This window comes from Pipra filicauda, unplaced genomic scaffold (assembly GCF_003945595.2).
Source record: "Pipra filicauda isolate LSUMZ 115617 unplaced genomic scaffold, ASM394559v2 scaffold226_size1812527_pilon, whole genome shotgun sequence".
NCBI classification, from domain to species: Eukaryota; Metazoa; Chordata; class Aves; order Passeriformes; family Pipridae; genus Pipra; species Pipra filicauda.
Genome location: NW_024104339.1, coordinates 1289102 through 1308866, shown reverse-complemented (window position 1 = coordinate 1308866; position 19765 = coordinate 1289102). Strand labels below are relative to the sequence as shown.

Here is a 19765-nt window from a genome sequence, read left to right as displayed (position 1 = left end):
GACATAATTTTCCATTCTGAAGCATGCTATAAATTCCATTATCACTTAATAAATATTAATAGCAAATTTATAAATGGAACCCATATAGATCTGTCTGACTGAGAACAATGTCACCAACGGGTACTTGTGCAGCAGAGCACGGGGAGGGGAAGAAATGAAACTCCCAACACATTGAAAGTGAGACAGAGACGGGACAGAAACCCAGGGTCTGGCACTGCAAACACACAAGCAGAGGAAGGAATGCTTGTTTCAAGTCTTGCTGGCTGGTTTCTATAAGGAAGCTGATGGGATGGACTGATTGAAAGAGTTTTCCTTCTGCTTGAGTGTTCTGCCTGAGTGTCTCTGTTTCTCTTGGGTATCCAAGATCAGCTGCATTTAGCACATGCTTCCTTCCCTAAATGTTAACAGCACTTCACTGCCTTCTGCGCTTTGTCCAGGGGGATGCAGCATCCCACTGCTTGCCTTTGCCGCACGGCTGCTGAGGATTTTCCAGGTAGGAAAAGAAGAAACTGACAAAGCCACAGGGAACTGTCCCTAGGGAAGCCAGAGCTGCAGCTGCTAAACCTGGTTCTTGTTTTCCTGCCAGGCCGTTTTCCCCACCTTCAGCATCAGGACCAAGTAGCCAAAGCAAAAAAAGGGCAACTCAGTGTCTGGGTAACAACCTGCTCTCTTGCAGCACAGCTGGGGCCTCCCAAACCTTCCACCTTGCCCCCATGGCACCAACCCAAGCCACGCAACGCACCCATCAGGCTCTGCCGCTCCTCCTTCTTCTTCGCCTTCTGCTTGGCCTCCAGCTGGATGATGGAAAGCGGAGGGGGCACGATGGGGCTGGGCATGGCGCTGGCAGCAAACCTGGCCAGAAGGCCCAGGCCGCTCTCATCGAGGGCAGGTGACGACAGCCTGTCTGTGCCGTCCGTGCCATAGTCCTCTGCCTCCTCCTCTTCCTCCTCGTCGTCGTCCTCCTCCTCCTCCGAGCTCGAATCTGGCACGCAGAAAAGAGGGAGCCCGTTACAAATCTCATGGAGTTGCACTTCACCTACATTTCCAAACTGAACCACAACTCTCCTGCTGCTCTGTGCTCACCTAAGTAGCACTGAGTCACCCAGGACTGAGCCAGAAGACACTGGGCCATGGACACACACGTGTCCTTGCGGCCACAGAGCCGGTGTCACCTGCCTGCCACCACCCTGGAAGGACACAGCAATACAGGGTACGGCAAAGAGGACCCACTCAAGGCGAGGGAGGGAAGAGCAGGGTGTTGGCAGATTTGAAAAGGATGCCACACACCCCTTCCCTGCAGCTTTCAGGAGGAATTAAAAGCTTAATTCCTTTGAAAATCCCAACCTGGGAGCTGTGGGATTCCCCTCCCGCCCACCACCGCTTCCTCCATAATGAAATCCATTAATGTAATCAGAATCAGAGATCAGCATGGAAGGGGAATACCAGAGAGCAGCCTGGGCCGTGGCAGGAAGCAAGGGGGACAGAGAGAGGAGAAGGGGCAGGAGGCAAAAATGCAAAGAGAGGGGGGAGAGAAATAATAACTTGAAAGCAATGGATTTGGAATGCATAAGGGAGGAAAGTGTAGGCAGTGTTGGAGAGAAGGAGTAGTGTTTAAACACTCTGCCTCAAAACTCTCTGTGCCTTTCATTTCCCTTTCTACAGCTCAGTCTAGGGAAGCCCAGCTCAGCACAGGCAGCTGCCCACAGCCAAAATCTAATTCTGGCAAAGAAATCAGCCTCACTGCCTCGGCTGACACTCACAGAGCAGTGGGCTGGGGGTTTCCTCTATGCTGTATATACAGCAGGTATTTTGGGGGTAGATGCTCCAAGAGTGGCACCTCTCCCTTCCTACAGCACTTCCCAAGAGTCTGTCAGCAGCTCAAAAGCAGTTAATTTTAACAGCATCTCATCCAGTTACTGCTGGTGAGCAAGTCACTACACAAATGCACTATACCACACACATACTTATACACACATATATGAGCACATATATCTATTTTTTTATATAGATATATATGTTTAACAGTAAAAAGTGGGTCTGGAAAAGATATTTCATTTCTCTTGAAATTGAGGGCTTAAGTAGGATCATTGAGGCTGCTGGAAAATTTCCACCACTAGCAGGAGCCCTGCTCTGAGCCCACTCCCCAGCTCCTACCAGCCACTATCCCTGCCTCTAAAATCCAGCCAAATGAGAAACCAGATCCCTTCAAAATGAGCTGGAATGAACATGAAAATCCTTTTCTTTTCACATATGCCCTCTGGGATAGATAAAAACGTCCTCAACACTTGGTTGTTCAGAAAAAAAAAATTACAATAACACAAGTGTTATTTTTCCATGATATTAGAAAGAACAGGAATATCAGAAAACAATGTTCTCATCCTTGTATTTTATCAACTGAGGTAATGGGCAGCTTTTTTCCTTGCTTTTTGGTTTTTTTAAACAAGGACAGCTTATCTCTGCAGCATACATCAGATAGCCACAGAATACTAATTTTTAACTGCATAAAAATCCCTCCCCCATTTCAGTTGCTCAGGTTGGTTCCTTGTGATGTTAAAATGCTACTAAACCTGCAGTAAATACCAAGAAATCCACAGCCCTGTTCACTCCTTGCATAAAAGCCACCGGTAAAAAAAAAAAAAAAATCTGCAGCAAATTGGGATCAGATTCCTTCCCCTACCAGAAAAGGGGGCACAATTGCTGTTTTCCTACCATATTTTGCCAAAAAGAAAACAAATTCAGATGAATTTGGTTACTCTGAGATGTGGAAACCACCTGCCTGAGAAGCAGTAAAACCATGCCTGAGTTCAGTGACACAGCATGGGGTAGTGAGAGCCTCTCCACACATCCCATTTCACTCTGAAATTCAGTGATTTTCAACAAAAATGGGGAAAAAAATTGAAAAAATCAACCTGTACAGCCTCTAATGCCAGACTTAGACAGTTGGCTGAGGACAGAGTGGCTCGCTGAGCAGCTGGGGAGGAAAACAGGCAAAAAAAAGGGGGAAAGTTTGCAGGAAAATCCCTCCATGGCCAGTCCAGCCCCCTTGGCTCAGCCACGTCACCAGCAGCACCACTTCTTCAGCACTTAAAGGCTGCGTGTGCAAGGACATAAGGGTGCCCAGCAGCTCCAGTATTTCACATGCACTCAGGTAAAACAGATTTAAAAGCCAGGATGAAAGCAGCTATTACTCACCCTACAGAAAATACACTACACAATTATGTCCCTGGCGGTTATTCCAACCTCCTTCACACACACGGCACCGCGCTACGGAAAGGCAACTGAAGACAGTCCCTTGTCAGCATTTTTACCACAACACTTGTATTTTTATCCACAGGAGATACAATTTTAACCCCATTTTAACACATTCACAGCACAGATCCATCCTCCTCCACCTCTCACGGCAAGGAGAGATCTTGCTAACCCCACTCCACATGCACAACACAATCCCCGCTCCGCTTCTTTCTGGTTTTCCAAGGGACAAAAAGTAACAAATGAAACAAAAAGAAGACATTTGGGGTTCTGTTCCAAACCCACATGCTTCTAAACTAAGTCCCCAACTTCTGATCATGGTGGCAAATAAGCTGCTGGTGCTCTATGGCCATCTGCACAGCTCCTTGGAGAGCCTGTATTTAATAGAAAGCAGTTTTACTCCTACTGTACTCAAACTATGTGTGGGTTTAAAATTAACTATGCACAGATGCCTTTACACAACTGAAGCCTCAATTCTATTTTTTTTTCCTCCTGAAAAGTTAGCAACGGGGAAAAAGACATTTTAAAAAAATAATTTTTTCCTTCAACAGTAATTCTGCTGACACTGAGCGAGGGTAAGGGAAAAAAATACTCAAAGTTAAAAATATCTGTTTTAACTGACGTTTTTAAGAGCATGTATATGTGTGTATATACCCACACACGCAACCACACATGTACATACAACTCCACAGCCAAAACAAACAATGAATTAATATTTAAATGCTACTGATGTCAGATAAAATGAAGCCAGAGTTTTTTTTTTTAATTATTTTTACCTGCGTTAAATTAAAACCCTAACCCAGTTCAAAATACTAAGTTTTCTCATTGCTTTTAACAGCTAAGCTGCCGTGGCATGTTACTGAAGGAGAGCAGTAAATGCAGATTTGTTAATGATGAACAGAAATTGGTTAAGCAATTTGGTATTTAGAGACTGATGTTATGTAACAAGATGGCTTGAGGGGAGTGTGGAGAGGAAAGGCTGGGGAAGGGAAGGAGTAAAAACACACACTTAAAAGTCATTTCACATTGTAAAAATAAATAGCATGATTTTTTCAAAACACCAAGCAGGCCTACAGCATACAAAGCAGGCTAAGTACAGGCAGACTTTAGACAGCTACTGGGTCATTGACATCTGATTTCTGTGATCTGTCCAAATTCTGAAGGTTACTTATTTTTGAATGTCCAATTTGAGACTGTACCTTTTTTTTTTTTTTTCACGTAAGCCAATTCTCATCATTGGAAGATTTTTTTCCCCCCATATGTGCTGTGCTGTTGACTCCAGAAGTGCTTATTAAAAAAAAAAATATTACAACTATCACATGGGAATGACTGTGTAGGGAACTGGTTATCCCTCACTGCTTTGTTTTTCATTGGGGTAAAATCATCGTCTAAGTTGGGGAAAGGAGAGTAGGGAAGAAGTTACTAAATTCTTAATGACAACAGAGTATGGAGGAGAAGGACATATGGGTCTTTGGTTTCAGAAAGCTCAAGGAATTACCTGTCCTGATAGTTTTCAAAGACCCATGTGGCTTTAGCCCACATTAGCAGTTTCCTCTCCAAGGTCACTGGATTAAAAAGCACAAGCTTTGCCTCTTATCAGAATGGCAATGTGATGTTTGGTCTGTAAGAAAGCAGCGTGTCCTCACCTCCTCTATCTCAACCCAGATGAAATAAAACAGGTCTTCCTGCAGCTAATCCTACCTCTGACACAGATTCTGGCAGGGCCCTGGCCAGGCAATATCCCTGACAGTGGGACAGTCTGCACCATGGCTCAGAAACTCCTAAGGGCAGCAGCAGAGTCTTTGCATCTTGGACCTATCTGCAAATCCCTCCCTTGGCTGGGCTAAGGGGTTCTCCAAAAGAAGTTCTGCAAAGAGAAAAGCATTTCTGGAGTCCTCAATCACACACACACAAGCAAACCCTTCCATGCAAGACTCTTCCTGGACAGAGAAAAGTCAAAAGCAGACAGCAATCATCTTCAAAGTTAAAATAACCAAGAGAATGCAAAGAGCTACGTGTCATTATTCATGGAGGCAACATCGAAACGTCTGAGGCTGACAGATGACATAAAGAAAAGTTATTTTGCCTACCTACATAACAATGGTCAAGGTTCAGGTTCATGGCTAGTGACCCTCGCTGAGAAGTGTCTGCCCTACAACCAGCCAACCACTTTGCTTCTTTAGTGCAGCGTGAGAGCAAATGCAAGAGACCGACACAGACATTCAAAGCATCATGGATAGGGGCAGGGGTGAAAGGGTTGGTCAAGCAGCTGCAAGGAGAAAGCGAGCACTTCCAGAAAAGCTGAGGTTATTAATCGGTTTAGTATTCAGGGAAAGCCATTAGAAACCCTATTACCCAAATATCCCTTCAAGAAATGCTTCTGACAAAGAACAACCAAAAAAGAAAAAAAAAGTCATTTGCAAAAAAAAAAAACCAAAAAACACAAACCACCCCGAATTGTAACCAATAACCCCTCCCTGCCTCCCCATCCATGCCCACCTCCCACCCCAGGGGGTTTTGCATCTTTGGTTTCCCCATCATTAAATGACACCCCAGAGGGATTTACAACGTATTTTCCCACTTGTTCCAGATTCCCCAACCTCCTCCCATATCCCCTCCCTTCCCCAGATTTCATCCCATAAAACTGGGATTTGTAATTTCTTTTTATTTTTTTTAATAAAGCAGACAGGTTACTTGAAAAATAAACAAAGGGACAAGTTACCTCTCTGCTTACCTGGAGCAAAACCAAAAGGCAAACCCAAAAAAAACCCAAGAACTTGGCACCTAAATGGGATTGATATCCTCAAAATTTCCAACAGCAGCAAAACAAACAAAAGATGCAGGAAGGAACAGGGAAGGGAAGAATGGAAGTTAACGCAGACTCTTCATGTAAATGTGGCAATCTCAGCCTTACATAAAATCCGCTATCCTCACAACTTTTTAGGTTCTCTAAAGAAAAATTTTTCTTTTTTCTTTGAAATGCATTGGTGGGTCCAGCCCAAAGCCACATCAAACCAAATCAATGTTCTGTATCTTTGTCATGTTTGATCTTTTTTTTTTTTTTGAGCTTAAATTATCTTTATTTGGAGGTTGGGTTTGGAGGGAAGAAAAACCAAACAGGTGCACGGAGGAAATTAACATCAAAAAACCTCAGAAAAGAAAAAAAGCAAAAAAGCAAACCAAAACAAAAGACAAACTATCCAGCCCCATTTTCAATTAACAGCCCTGAGCAGTGTGAAACACTAAAAGGCTTTTGCTGAGCTACATCCAGCTCTGCCATGTAACTTAGATGATAACAACTGGGGATGCTCTTGCTTAGCATTCAGCCCAGCCGAGCTACTTTCTTTTGGGAGCTGAGGGCTCATTAAAATGACCTTTCCCCATGATTATTATTTAATGAGTGCGCTCTAAAACAGAAACCCCTTGTGTCTCTGGAGGAAAAGTCTCAAGTAATCTCTTTTCCCACTGAAGTACTAATGACAGGCTGACAAAAAAAAAAAGCTGCAAGAAAAAAACTGAGGTGAGGGTGAGGGAGGGAAACTGCAGAGTCAAATTTAATGCAGTAATTGCCACATCCTTGAACAGTGTGGGTTACGCCTGGGCATCTAAAAAAAAAAATTTACCACCCAAAAAGAGACACAAAACCGCAACGTACAGGTTTTAAAAAGTTTTTTAAAAAAAATTTCTGATGGGTAAATACAACCCAGCACCCCTCTGCAGCAGCAAGGAGCAAGCGCCTCCATGTATTATCTGCCTGTCTCAAGAGAGTCTATCAGAAAACAAACTGAAAAAGATAAAACCAAAAATGGGTGAACAAATTAAAAATTAAATTAAAAGGGTTGGGGGGGAAGGGGAGGGGAAGCCTAGGCTTTATCTGGACAAAGGCAGCAGGGATATTTGAATAATAGAGAGTACCCCAGACTAGGTTAATTCCAGTTCTACTGATGGGGAGTGGGAGCAGGAGGGGGATGCAGAGCAGGATGGAGTGAAGCGGCAACCTAATCGCCTGATAAGAGACACAGCAAGAGAGACAAGGTACACAGGTTTAGTTAAAAATGAACTCGGTATGTTTAATAAAGCTTGGTATACCAAATCGCAGTACAAACATCAAGTCACACGGCCACACAACAGTATCCCAGTATTAAAAAAAAAAAGCAAAAAAATAAAGGGAGAAAAAGAAAGAAAAAAGCAGGGGAAAAAAGACAAAGGGGGAGGAAAAAAAAGGGGGCAAAAAAAAAAGAAAAGGGGGGGAAAAGACAAGGGGGGATGAAAAAAAGGGGGAAGGGAAAAGGAAAGTAATCAAAAAAAACCTTTCAAACCTCGACAAGGCTCATGCCAAAATAAAATAATAAGAATAAAAATAATAATAGTAATAATAATAATAATAATATAATGGTGGTGGTGGCAGCAAGGAAGGAAGTGAGGGTAAAACTGAAGGGAGGAAGGGAACAGGAAAGCAGGGAGAGGTGGACACTAAAACCCAGTCGATATAAAAGCTCTAAAAGAGCCAGTCAGTAAAAATATCACAATGATACAGGTACAAAAAGGATAAAAAATAACCGTGGGGTGATAAAGCAGGCTACGCTGCCAAGGACAAAGATGGCCGCCCTGGCTCCGACCATCAAAATGGCTGACCCCGGCCCACAGGTCCCTCACTGCCTCGCCCCCGCCCCGCTCCCACACGGCCATGGCAGAGGGTGCGTTTAGGGGTGCGTTTGCTATAAACTAGTAACCTTGATCGAACGAGTCCTCCGAGGAGTCGCTGAAGGAAGATCCCGCCTCGGCCTCCCTCAGCAGCAGGCAGAAGGGCTGCTTCCGCCCCGCCGCCGCCTTTGGCTTCAGCGGCCGCCCGGCCGCCGCACTGCGCGGGGCCGCCTTGGGGCCACCGCCTGCCCGGCCGCCCTTCCTGGCCGTTGTGCTGTACAGACCGGGCGGCCGCGGCTTGGGCGCGGACTGGGGCTGCGCTGGCCACTCATCCCTCAGGGATCCCTCCTCCTCCGAGTCCGTATCTGTGGTCAAAGCGGGTGGGAAGAGCGTTACATCACAGAATGGGGGTTTGGGGTTTTCGGGTGGGTTTGGGGGAGCTTTGGTGCATTTCTTTGTGAAGATGCTCTAAACGAGGAGGTGAAGGAGGCTACAGGAGGGGCTGCCATTGTCCACCTCTGCCCACTCCATCACAAGCCTCATGCTCAACAAGTGGGTGCTGAATAAACAAAGAAATTCACATTTCCTTCTTTCCATCAGAAATGGACACTCTCCACCTTGGCCAAACACCTCCTGTCCTCCCTTAAGACAAGATCCAAGGAGTGTTATTATCTCAGCAGAAGAAAACTGAGGCAGACACTTCTGCTATGAAGATGTCCACCAAAAGCGCAGCAACGTCAACAACTGGACCATCAACATGAATTAGTCTTCACCATGGTGATATTCAATGCTCTCGACCTAAATCTCCTTTTCTACATGAACCAATTCTCTCCGAGGGTTTTCAACACAGGCAGCACATCTAACTCCAAATGTCTGACTTCAAACACACCACCACAGACACCGAAACAGAGCAGGGAGCAAGTCACTCCTCTGTCTGCGAACTGTGGCTTTACAAAGCTGCTAAGCCTTGTGGGAGGTGAAAAGTCACCAGCAGTCCTCTCTGGCATCTGATGAGTGGAACAGGAAACATATGGTCCCCCTGGACACAATAGAAGCGGGTATAAATTGTCACCTCCTCACTTGTGAACACACCACCGGCTCCACAACATTACAAACACTGTGGCAGGGACTGTTCCAGCCTGTGAGCAGCAGCAGATGCTCTCCAGTGTTAGCCCAGGTTGGGCATCACTCCCCAACTCCACTGCATTGGGTTGTAGAGAGGAAGAAACAGGGGATGGCGAGTTCAGGAGGCCCAAAGCCCAAATATGCAAATTATTTTGGACGCCTGACTTTTAAAATTTGTGGGAATACGATGCTCAGCTCTTCCTCTGCATCTGTGCCCAAAGTTTTCAGGACTCCAGCTAGAAAATCAAGATGTTACGAGGCAGAAGGACTTGGCGCCAGTCCTGCTTCTCCTCCTCCACATGAGCAGCCCACCAGTCATGGGAGGTGCTGCCATATGCTCGACCTACCTCCCCAAATTCACCATGCCTGAGTGACCAAATGACAGGCTGAAGGCCTTTCCTTGAACCTGCATACAGATGAAAAACCACACACCAAAGCTGAGCCATTTCCTCAGAGCTGAGACTTGTGTGGAAAAGAGGCCCACTCCTACACTGGAACACTCACTGGACAGTGGTCGAACAGAAGCTCTATTAGGTCTGGGTGGAGTTTTTGTTCATGAAACCACAGTACCAAGTGCAAGGGCACTGTAAAAGCTCCCTCTGCCACAAGTCAAAGCTTTTAATTTCAGCAACAGCCCATGCCTCCTCCTCCCATTAGCTCCAGAACTCCTAGTTTAGGAGCCATGTGTCTGTCCTTGGGGGGTGAAGCACAATCAAGAACAGAACTGCTGGGCAGTGTGTACAGCACAATCAGCCAAAGGCTGTGTTCGAGTCCAGTGGACATAATGGCTCTTATTTTGCCATGTAAATGGCTAATTTCATGCCAAACATTTGTTCCATTGGACAATCACTAGTTCATCTTCCCCATTAGTGAAATTTCTAAACTGGTGTTGCACCGAGAGATGTATTTGTTATGCACACAAACACCCCATAAAGGTTCTAACACGGTTTTAAATAGCTGCAAACAAAGGAAAAGATGTGTGTGCAAGTGAGCTGAGACCATTACACAACCGGGTCTCAGACCATAAACTCTGCCCCAATGTCTGTCTGAATTGTTAAAGACTCTCCTATCTTTGGTTCTACTGTTTTCCCAACACTACGGGCAATTTCGATTTTTCCTTCTGTAACAGGGGTTGCTTGCTGGAACCTTTACCTCAGGTGCACTTTGGGTTCAGAAATAGCAATCACCACACAGGATGTGGGGTGGGGACAATCACTGATGAGACAGATGGGAAGGTTGAGCACAGTCAGCCAGGAACCAAGGCACGACACTGAAGGGCAGGAGGATGCTCCTGCATCAGTGTCACTGGCAGGCTTTGCCTTTCCAAAGGACTCCATGGCATAATCCTAAAGCCAACCCCACTGCACTCAACAAGGACTTCAAAAGCCAACTCTTAACCACCTCTGGTGGCTCTGAGTGCTTGTCTGACAGGTAGAAGGAGAGTGTCTACTCCCACCAAAAGCAAGAATTTTTGTGGGTCCACTCAGGTTGAAGTGGGTCAACCTCTTTTTGGAAGCATTCTCCCCCACTGATGATGAGAACAAAACAGGTCAGGAAGACACATTGATATTGAATACCTCTTGCACAGCAAGGTGGGTGGACAACCCATGCTGACCCCAAAGATGCAGCAGCATTGATTAGCCAGGGAAAAAGTCACTTTTCACTCATGAGCAGAAACAGACCCATCTCCAAGACCCCTTCCAAGAGGTCAGAAACCCCCACCACAACCCCCCACAACACATAGAAGAGATAGGAGAAGAGATAAATGAGGGGTTACTTACTATAGGAGTAGCTGCTAACTTCAGATATTGCTGGTGAATGGGAAACCTTGAGCTGATTTTTGACTTTTAACCCCACCTCCATCTTCTTCATTTTGGCAGCCACTTTGTTTTTACCTTCCTTGGTGGTTTTCAGTGACAGGCCCAGGTTCTTGGCCAGGCTCTTCTTCTCCTCCTTGCTTGGCAGAGCCTCGTGGGGTGGGAGGTACCTACTGCCACCTCCACTAGTTTTTGTCTTTCCTACAGAGCTGTCGGCAAACTTGAAGGGGGATTTGAGCTTGTCTTGTTTGGTGAGTGACAGGGCCTTGTCAAGCTTGCTGGCCAGCTGCTCCTGATCTGATGGCACCTTCTTCTTTTTGATCTTTAACTGCCAGGGTAAAAGGAAGAGACCAGGTGAATACAGAGCAGATATCATGGCAGACCTGAGGGATTTTACCAGCCCTCGTAACAGCCTCTAACAGTCTAGTTAATAAAGGCTCAAGATGATAGTCTTAGGTCCCAGTTGCCATAACCCACCATGGTGCTAGGGAGGAAGAAGAGGAAGACGTCAGCAAACAGTACAGCTTTCCTCTTACTGAGCACTACAAAATTGCAAGATTAACTTAGAAAAACTGAATGTTCTTCCAAAAGAAACATGTTCATAGCACAAGACGTTTTGGAGTCCTTTTTTCTCAACACCTGTTTTTTAGGATATGTTTGGATTGGTTTTACAAGCTTTCCTCTGAATCATAAGGATTAAAAATCTTCTTTACCCAAAACCCCAGCCAAATAAATACGGATTTCCACATAATCAACCAGCTCCAGAGGTTAGGATGCCAAAAAGACCCAAATATTTCTCAGCTAGAGCATCAGCACTGCTGCATTGCAGCCAGGGCTGTTACAACCTTTTCAGTATTTTCTTGCTTCTTGAAAAAAGTAAATGTACTTTACATGTGCTACAGTTAGATAACAGCAGCTCTAACTCAGTACTTCGCCTGTGTGCATTTTGGATTTCATCAGCAGCTTAAAGCTCCAGTAAATATCTCATTGCCTCAACAGGAGCAGAAGAAAGCCCTGCATTTAAAATAGCAAGGCTGCACTCCCTTTCCTCCCTCCCTCCCCTCTCTTGACAGGCAAGGGGGTAAGACAAGCCCTGCTCTGGATTCAGAGCTGGTGCAGCACTGCAACGCTCTGGCTGGCTCGAAGGCACTTCACTCTGCCGCCTATCAAAGAGGTTCAACCTCTGACAGCCAGCACCAGCCCCTCCACTGCACAGTCCTCTCATGAGGAACATCTAAACCCATGTGAACTGAAAGCAGACACTGGAAGATCAGGAGGAGTTATCCTACAAGCCAACACTAGCAAAGCAGGAGCGAGATCGGCTTGTGGCCCGTGGCTCCATCTTCCCCACGAGGGCACTGACCTCATTTGAGAAGCTGGGAGCCGCATCATGCTCTTCCCAGCTCTGGTTCCTCCCTTTCATCTTGCCACTGCTGCTCTCCACATCCTCGTCCTCCTCCAGGAGGGCCCCTTTGTGCCTCTTCTTCATGCCCTCGCCAGTCTCAGAGTCTTCGGAGAGCAACAAGGACTTGCTCAGTCTGGAAGCCAAGCACAGGATGGGTCAAGGTGGGGGGCTTTCCTCCCTGTGAACCCCACCAAGCTCAAAAGTGAGGTTAAATGCCTCCTAGGACAACGGGGATCCTCAGCGGGAGCCAAGTCCACTGTGAAAGGACAGCAGTTTGGACAAGGTTTTCCACCAAACAGGAGAGCCAGAGAGCCCTTCTTGTACACTCTTGGCCACCAGCACAGATGAGAGTGCCTGAAATCAGAGACCTGCAAAGTGGTCTCTGAAAGGAAATACTTGGTGTCTTGGTAACAGCCACCAAAACGTGCCTGATTTGGTACAGAGCAGCAACAGGAAGGACAGACAGCTGAGTTGGCCCTGAAGGTCTTTTCCCACTTCTACTTCCATGGCCTCTGTAGGTGCAGAGAGAGACTCCTAAGGCCCAGGGAGGTGCCCCACTGCCCAGGACTTGCTTTGGTTGCTTGGGTACTGCTCGGGTATGAGCAAGGAGGTGGCAAGGAACTGTCACGTGGGGTGACATGGAGGGACAAGGGCACTGCAGGGACTGGCTCACTCTGAGTGACTACAAGCCTGGACCCTCTGCAAGAGGCATTTGCGATCTGTGTCACTGGACTTGCTTTGGGATTTGGGGGAAAAGAAGAGGGTAAATAAATAAGAAAATAAAATAAAAAATAAAGTAGGTGAGACTGTAAGCACATCTTTTCCTACTCCCCAGCCATCTCCAGTAACTATCAGGTGGATGATCAGTCAACACCTCAAGATCCCTACCAAGCCTCCATTAACAGCTCTCATATGCTGCCTCCTTCACACTAAACCTGCTGGTTGTACCACTACCACAAAGCCACTGACATGGGGCAGCCTCCTCAGCTTCCAGGCATTTTCCCTCCCCTCCATCCTCTCTGCTGACCTCTACAGACAGCTAAACCAACACCTCAGGCCCTGGACGCTCGCTGAGGGTGCATCTCCATCTCCCACAACAGCCTGCTCAAGCACTCCTGTGATGTGGGGACATGCACACACCACACCATCACACACGCCCACATGCACAACTCCAGCCACCTCTGGATGCCTCCAGCCTGTCCAGCCACCCAAACACAAAGAACAAAACAGAGAGCCGCCGAGAGGACAGATTTTCAGAAGCGCTGGTCAGTGGGAGCTGGGCACCTGAATCTAATTTGTAGTCTTGAAAGGACATTTGCAAAAATACAGAGCACAAAGGAAGGCAGCTTGGAGGTGCCTTCCCACTGAAGAGGTCTGGCCACCTATGGATGGTTAGATGGCCAGCAGTGGTGGGATCTGGGCATCCAAACAAGGGCAGCTGGACTTGCAAAAAGACAAAAAAGCAAAGGGGAGAATCATCCGGACTCTTGAGAGAGGTCAGGTGAAACCAACTCCCACTGATTCAGGGAACAGAGAGAAAGACAGAAGAAACACAGCACAAAGGTGCTACCAAGTAGATAACCTGGAATAGCCCCGCTCTTCCCGTTTTTGACATCAACATCCCTGCAATTAGTTCTACAGCACCTGCTTGCACCATCTGCTCTCCTGAGAACACACAAGGACACACTCCCTGACACTACGAGCTCACCTACAGGTCCCTGCCCAGCCAGCTGCTCCGTATCACCTCACCACTGCTCAACTGCCTGTCCTACTTGCACCCAACACCACAGACACGTGCTCTACCTGCGGGGAGGGAGGACGCTGGCACCGTATTCCCACCGTAAGGACACGCTCACGTTCAAGGCACACGCTTCCACAACACCACTGCAGCCAGCGACCGGCCCTGGTGAGCCCCTGCTGCATCCGAGATGCTCTCCCCAAATAAGACCCTGGTGCAGCGACCCTGCCATTTTCCCATCTTCCCCAAATTCCAGCCTTACTTTCCACTCTTGCTGTCACTCTTCCCTCTCTCCTTAATGGGTGACAGAGCGCTTGATCCAAGTTTCCTCTTCCTGGGCCTTCCAGGGCCTCTTCTCGCCAAGCTTCTACTTTTCTCGTCATGCTTTTCCCTTTAAAAAAACCACACGCTTCACTGTTAACCAAGGCAACAAAAAAAAAACCAAAAAAAAAAAAAAAAAAAAAAAAAAGCAAAAGGAAAAAAAAAAGCAAAAGCAAACTTTGCAACCAAAAAGCAAAACGAACAGGGAAAAAAAATAAAGAAAATAAATCCAAAAAGAAGAAAAAGGGAAAATAATTAAAAGAAAGCAAGCAAGAACGGGAGCCAACCCAGAACCTTCGCCTGCCACCAAACTGCTAAACTGAGCTGCTGAAGCCAAGGTTGTCTCTAACAGTCTCCCAGCTGCATTCACCAGTTACCAGGTTGTCGTGTCACATAGCCTAGGACTGTGCTGTGAAAAGCTCTGGTGGGATGGACCAGGAGGAGAGGAGAAGAGACAGGGAGGGATGGAGGGCTGTTTTCTGTCCCGGACCAAAAGGCAGCGGAAGTGCCCAGCTGGAAAAAAACAAGACCAAGTGAGTAGCCTGTGACTTACTCGGAGTCCCTGCGGCGCTGCAGCTTCACCAGCTCCCGCTGCTTCTCCTTGTAGCGCCGCTGCAGCTCCGCCAGCCTCATCCTGTAGTCCAGCTCCATCGCGTCCATGTTCTCGATGGCCGATTTGATGGAGTACATCTAGGGTGGGGAGGTAAGAGGGGGCGAGAGGGTCAGACACGCCCAGGTGGTGCCCACTGGGTGCCTTTGCAATGGCCAAGGCGTGCAGGCTGGCAGAAAGCCCTTGGTGCTGACAGGGCAGCAGAGACCCCTTGCCCACAAGCACAGCCCCACAGCGGTACCAAGGAAACCCGCCAAGCAAAGATGTTCTGTGGCTTATGCACGGGATGGCATCAGCTTTGAGGGACTGCAACCCTGGGAAAGAATCTGCAGGATAAAATACAGCCATGGAGTCTCTTTTCCCTCCTTCAAAAAGATAGATCACAATATATCCTATCTTGCAACACTTACTTGCTGGGTACAAAATAATTTGTCGGTCTCTCTCATGGGGAAGAGTCAGCAAGGAAAAAATCAAGGAAAAACCCTCCTGACACTATACTTATGCCCCCCGTTGCCAAAACAGTAACACATGAGTTCCTTTGGCTTTGTATTACAAACATCACTTCTAGGGCTGCCCAGGGTCCTGCTGAACCTTGATTCACATACAGGGCAGGAAGCTAAATCAGAGCACATCAACTCCTTGCAGTCAGGAACACGAGGGAAGAGCCAGCTCGCTCTGCTGAATGCAGACAGGCAGCACGAGCCTCCCAAACTGGGGCTGCGACAGTGAGTTGTGGAAGTGGATGCACTGGGGCTTTTCAGGCTCAGCCACGCTAAGAGTTACTTACTGGTTCATCTTTCTTCTGCATCCAGCTGTACTTTTTGTTGGGATTCAGCTCTCGAGGCAGCCGGATGGTTTTCAGACTTTCCATAAAGGGGGTGGAAAGTACTTCCATGAGCATGTGGGTGCTGGCAGCCAGCAAACTCTCCAGTGTTGGCCGGACAGGAAAACTCTCTGGACCTGCTGGGAAGGACAGAAAAAAGAAGTTATAGACATTCACATTCCAAGACCGCTTCTCCAAAAGGCATGAGGAGAGGCTGATGGTCCTTTCTGGACTATGGCTGCTGAAGGAGCCTCCCAGCCACCTTTAGCCCCCACTCGAGACCTCCTGTTGTACCCAGCCATGGTGCAAGTGGCAGTTCCCATCATGTCTCACCTCAGGAAGTTACTGGAAGGTGAGATTCTCTTCAGGACCTGCCAAGCTCTTGGAAAGTGTCATCTGGAGCTACTGGGACCTCTTGTGCCAAACCCCAACAGACTGTAGACTCACTGCCTGCCAGAAGGGTGTTACCCTGGCAGCTCCCGGCAACTGGGGCTCCGTTTCCGCTACACATACCACAGACTGTCTAGACATGGCGAGGGCCTTTGGAAGGGGAGAGCGGTACAAAAGCCACACGTAGCTCAGCCTACTGCAACAAAAACCCTGCTCCAACGCCATCCAAAGTACCAGCCACTCCTGCAACTCAGGGTAATGCTCTCCTTGCTGCCTGGCTGAGGCTGCAAGAGATCCCACCTGTGCCCACACGGAGAGCACAGGGACCATACGCTGCAAGACCCACCCTGGCCCAAAGCTCACCAGACTCCACACTCACAACTTACTTTGCATTTCTTGCTTCCGTTTCTCCAGCTCCATCTCTGCAATTTCACTCAGCAAAGTGATCCCCTGCAGGAAGGAGTGCTCCAGGGTCTGGTCAGTTAACACCTCCACCTTCATCTGGGATGGAGTGACAGTGGTGGTAGTCAACAAGGAACAAGCCTGAGGCATTTCTGTAGCAGCCACCAAAGCATTCATCCCAGCCAGCGGGTCACCCGGCTTGATGTCCAGATCTGGGATTTGGCAAGAGATTGCCTCTTCTGTATAGGAAGGGATCTCTGGCCCCTGCTCCCCCTCCTCAGGGGGCAGGCTGGGAAACTCCCTCCCCTGGGGCACATCGGCGCTCTGCAGATCCATGGCTACAGAGGCCTCCTCCCGCTGGGTCGTCAAGTCCATCTCCGGTGGCTCGTTCTCTGCATGCACAAGCAAACCATCATAGTCCATGTGCATGGAACAGGTTTCTGCTCCACTCCCGGTCTCTGCCTCAGCCTCTGCTTCTGCAGGACAGGCCACAACCTGGTAAGGAGGTGAGCAGCTCTGGAGGTCTTCCTGGTCCTGCTCCATAGCACCCAGGGTTTCCCCTTGATGTAACAGGAGATTGCAATTTTCCACGTTCTGCACTGGGACAGCTGCGGAGGTGGTGATGTTCAGAGTCCCCATGTCCTGCTCACAGATGCCTTCTTGGCTTTCTTCCATCTGCACCTCTGATTTCACCCTCTCTTCCAAGGATTCCTCTTCTGCTGCTGCTTGGATGGGCTCTAGGATTTTGGACGGAGACAGGTGGATGGGCTTGACCTCTGAGGAAAGCTCCATGTGCTCAGACCCTTCAGCAGGCAGCGGGACGTCAGGAGCCAGGCCATCCGCATCAGATGCTGGGGCAGGCTGGATGAGGTAGGGATAATGTCTTCCAAAGGAGGGAGGCAGGGACTGGAATGGATATCCAGGGGGGATCTCTGCAAGATATCAGAAAGGACGGGCTGTGTAATGGATGGGTCTCCAAAGCACGTTCTCTCTTACTAAGGTATAGAGATGGTTCCCTTTGCATTCATCATCTCTGGTCTCTTCCTGTTCTCAAGCAGTAGCTGCTTCCAGCACCTCTCCCCTGTTCAAGCTGCCAGAGGCAGCAGCACCCCAAAAATCCCTTCTGCAACTTTCCAGCACTCTCCTGCAGCTGGAGAGAGATCTGCCTCTTGCATCCTCTCCCACTGGGACTGCAGCCCTGGAAGAACCAACCCAGGCTGGACCCAAGGGAAGAAAAGAGCCTACAGCCCCAGGTGCCCCTCAGACCCAGGCATCGATCCCAGTCCCTCACACCACCCCTGTTCCTTGCTTCTCCCCTGCCTTTTAGAGGAGCTATGTGGTTTTCCCTAGGGGAAGGGACAGAAGCAGGAAAGACTGAGGAGAAAAAGGGAGGCAGGCACAAACACAATGGGAGTCTGCCAAAGCAGGGCTCTCTTACCTGGGAACAAGGCCTGATATGGACCAGCAGCCTCTTTTTCCAGCTCCAAGTCTTTCTTGTCCACGGTCTCAGGTGCCTCTTCCTTTGGAGGGATGGGAGGGGCAGGGGGTGGAGAGGCGGGGGGCGGGCTGGAAGGATGGGAGCTGGGGGTGGCGGGGTAGGAGTAGGCTGGCTGCGAAGGTGGCTCCTCCATCTTTTGGATCACCTCAGCTTTGAGCACAGACACGGGTGAGGCCCTGGGAGAGAGGGGAGGTGGACTCACAGCCTTGCTGTAGGACGTGGAGGCGCTGGGAGACAGCACGGGTGGTTTTCGGTGCACCAGTCCCGGGGCTGAGGAGGAAAGGCCTGATTTGGCACTGTCCAGGCTCCGCTTCGTCACCTTCTCTTCCATATCCACACGCTGCTCGTTGGCCTTCAATCTCTCCTGTGACAAGAACAGAGCAAATGTCAGCACGACACCTCCTCCTGTTCCTGGAAAGCAGCACTGACCTACCACCACGTAAGACCAAAACGTGGTCTGATCAAATAGGCACTGGAATAAACACGTTACCTGATGCAAAACCATTTTAAAACCAATTTGATGGAGGGTGACACTGATCTGCAATAGCTTCTTTACAAATTCCCAGTTCCAGGAGTCCTGAGAAGGGTGTTTCAGCTTTCACTTGCATCCAAAGCAAATAATTTCTATTTCTAAGTCTTCAGCCTTGCAAGTCCATTTGTAAAGCCAAGGCCGAAAACCAGAGGAGCACTATAAAAATGAACTGGGTGTAAAATACCAAAGCTCATGACTTCCAAAACCATTTTGTGAATGGGAGCTGTCTCCAGGAGCCAGTGTGATTGCTACAAGTCCTGCAGCTGCTTCTCTGAGCTGCTCACAAGGTTTGTTTGGAGGTGACCAGGGATGAAACCACTCAACTATACAGAGACATCCCTAGAGAAGGAATCCATGTCACACTGCTGCTGGGCAGCTCTCCTGACAGCACTGCTCAATGGCTCTACACCAAACCCACCCAAACTCCACTCTAACTGCAGGATGCACCAAGTGCTTCATATCCCAGGGACCAGGGAAGGATCACTCCATGCATCCAGACCCTTGAGACACACTTGCCACACAGACACAGCTGCTTCTTCTCCCCAGACACTCCAATTTCAGGCTTGTTTCACACCCAAGCAAGAAGCTCTCGAAAACATACCACGAGCTGGGCACTCCTCTGCAGCTCCATGGCATGGGCCGCTTGCTGCTGCAGGATGTACAGCTCGTGCTGCCGCAGCAGCTGCTGATGAGAGAGGAGCTGGAGCTGGTGAGCGTGCTGGAGGGAGCTCCTGGTCGGGGGGTACATGGCAGGCCACAGTGGGGGTGCCCGGTCCATCAGCTCTGCTGTGGAATGAGCAGAGCTGGAGTCAGGGAGGCAGCAGTGTAAGGATACCTAGAGGATTCAGGATCACTCAGGGCAAGTATCTCTATCCCAGGGTGTGAGGGATGCCAAACACTGGGCTACGAGGAAATGCAGAGGGGAGAGAGTGCTGTCTTTCCCTTGCCAGCCCCACTCCCATCACCCCTGGGTGATGGAGTCATCAGACTTGCTTTGCTCTCCAGGCACTCTTGTTTTGACTGTCCATGGCTGAGCCCATGAATAGATTCTCCTAACCAAGAACTTTACCTCTACAGGGTCCTGCAGGGCATGAAGAGCCACTGCCAAAGATCACACATTTCCATCTCCAAAACACACCTAATGAGAGGCCATCTCACACCCACCCTACAGCTGTGGTTGCTGGCCCCCATGGTTACATATGCTCCTCTCT

General features: G+C 48.6%; 1 protein-coding gene across 5 annotated transcripts in view; it reads right to left on the bottom strand.

Annotated features, from left to right (window-relative positions):
- Positions 1-19765, bottom strand: part of TNRC18 (trinucleotide repeat containing 18) — a 54967-nt gene that overhangs the window by 11747 nt on the left and 23455 nt on the right. Inside the window, exons 7-16 of one of the 5 annotated variants that reach the window (XM_027713183.2) lie at positions 19156-19340; positions 17963-18386; positions 16509-17456; positions 15697-15872; positions 14853-14989; positions 14241-14369; positions 12199-12373; positions 10800-11163; positions 7983-8258; positions 743-982 (exon numbers count right to left, since the gene is read on the bottom strand). In XM_027713183.2, the coding sequence (XP_027568984.2) occupies positions 743-982; positions 7983-8258; positions 10800-11163; positions 12199-12373; positions 14241-14369; positions 14853-14989; positions 15697-15872; positions 16509-17456; positions 17963-18386; positions 19156-19340 (3054 nt within the window). The remainder of the gene's footprint in view (positions 1-742; positions 983-7982; positions 8259-10799; positions 11164-12198; positions 12374-14240; positions 14370-14852; positions 14990-15696; positions 15873-16508; positions 17457-17962; positions 18387-19155; positions 19341-19765) is intronic. The other 4 variants (XM_027713184.2, XM_027713185.2, XM_027713187.2 and 1 more) reach the window with 4 other exon arrangements.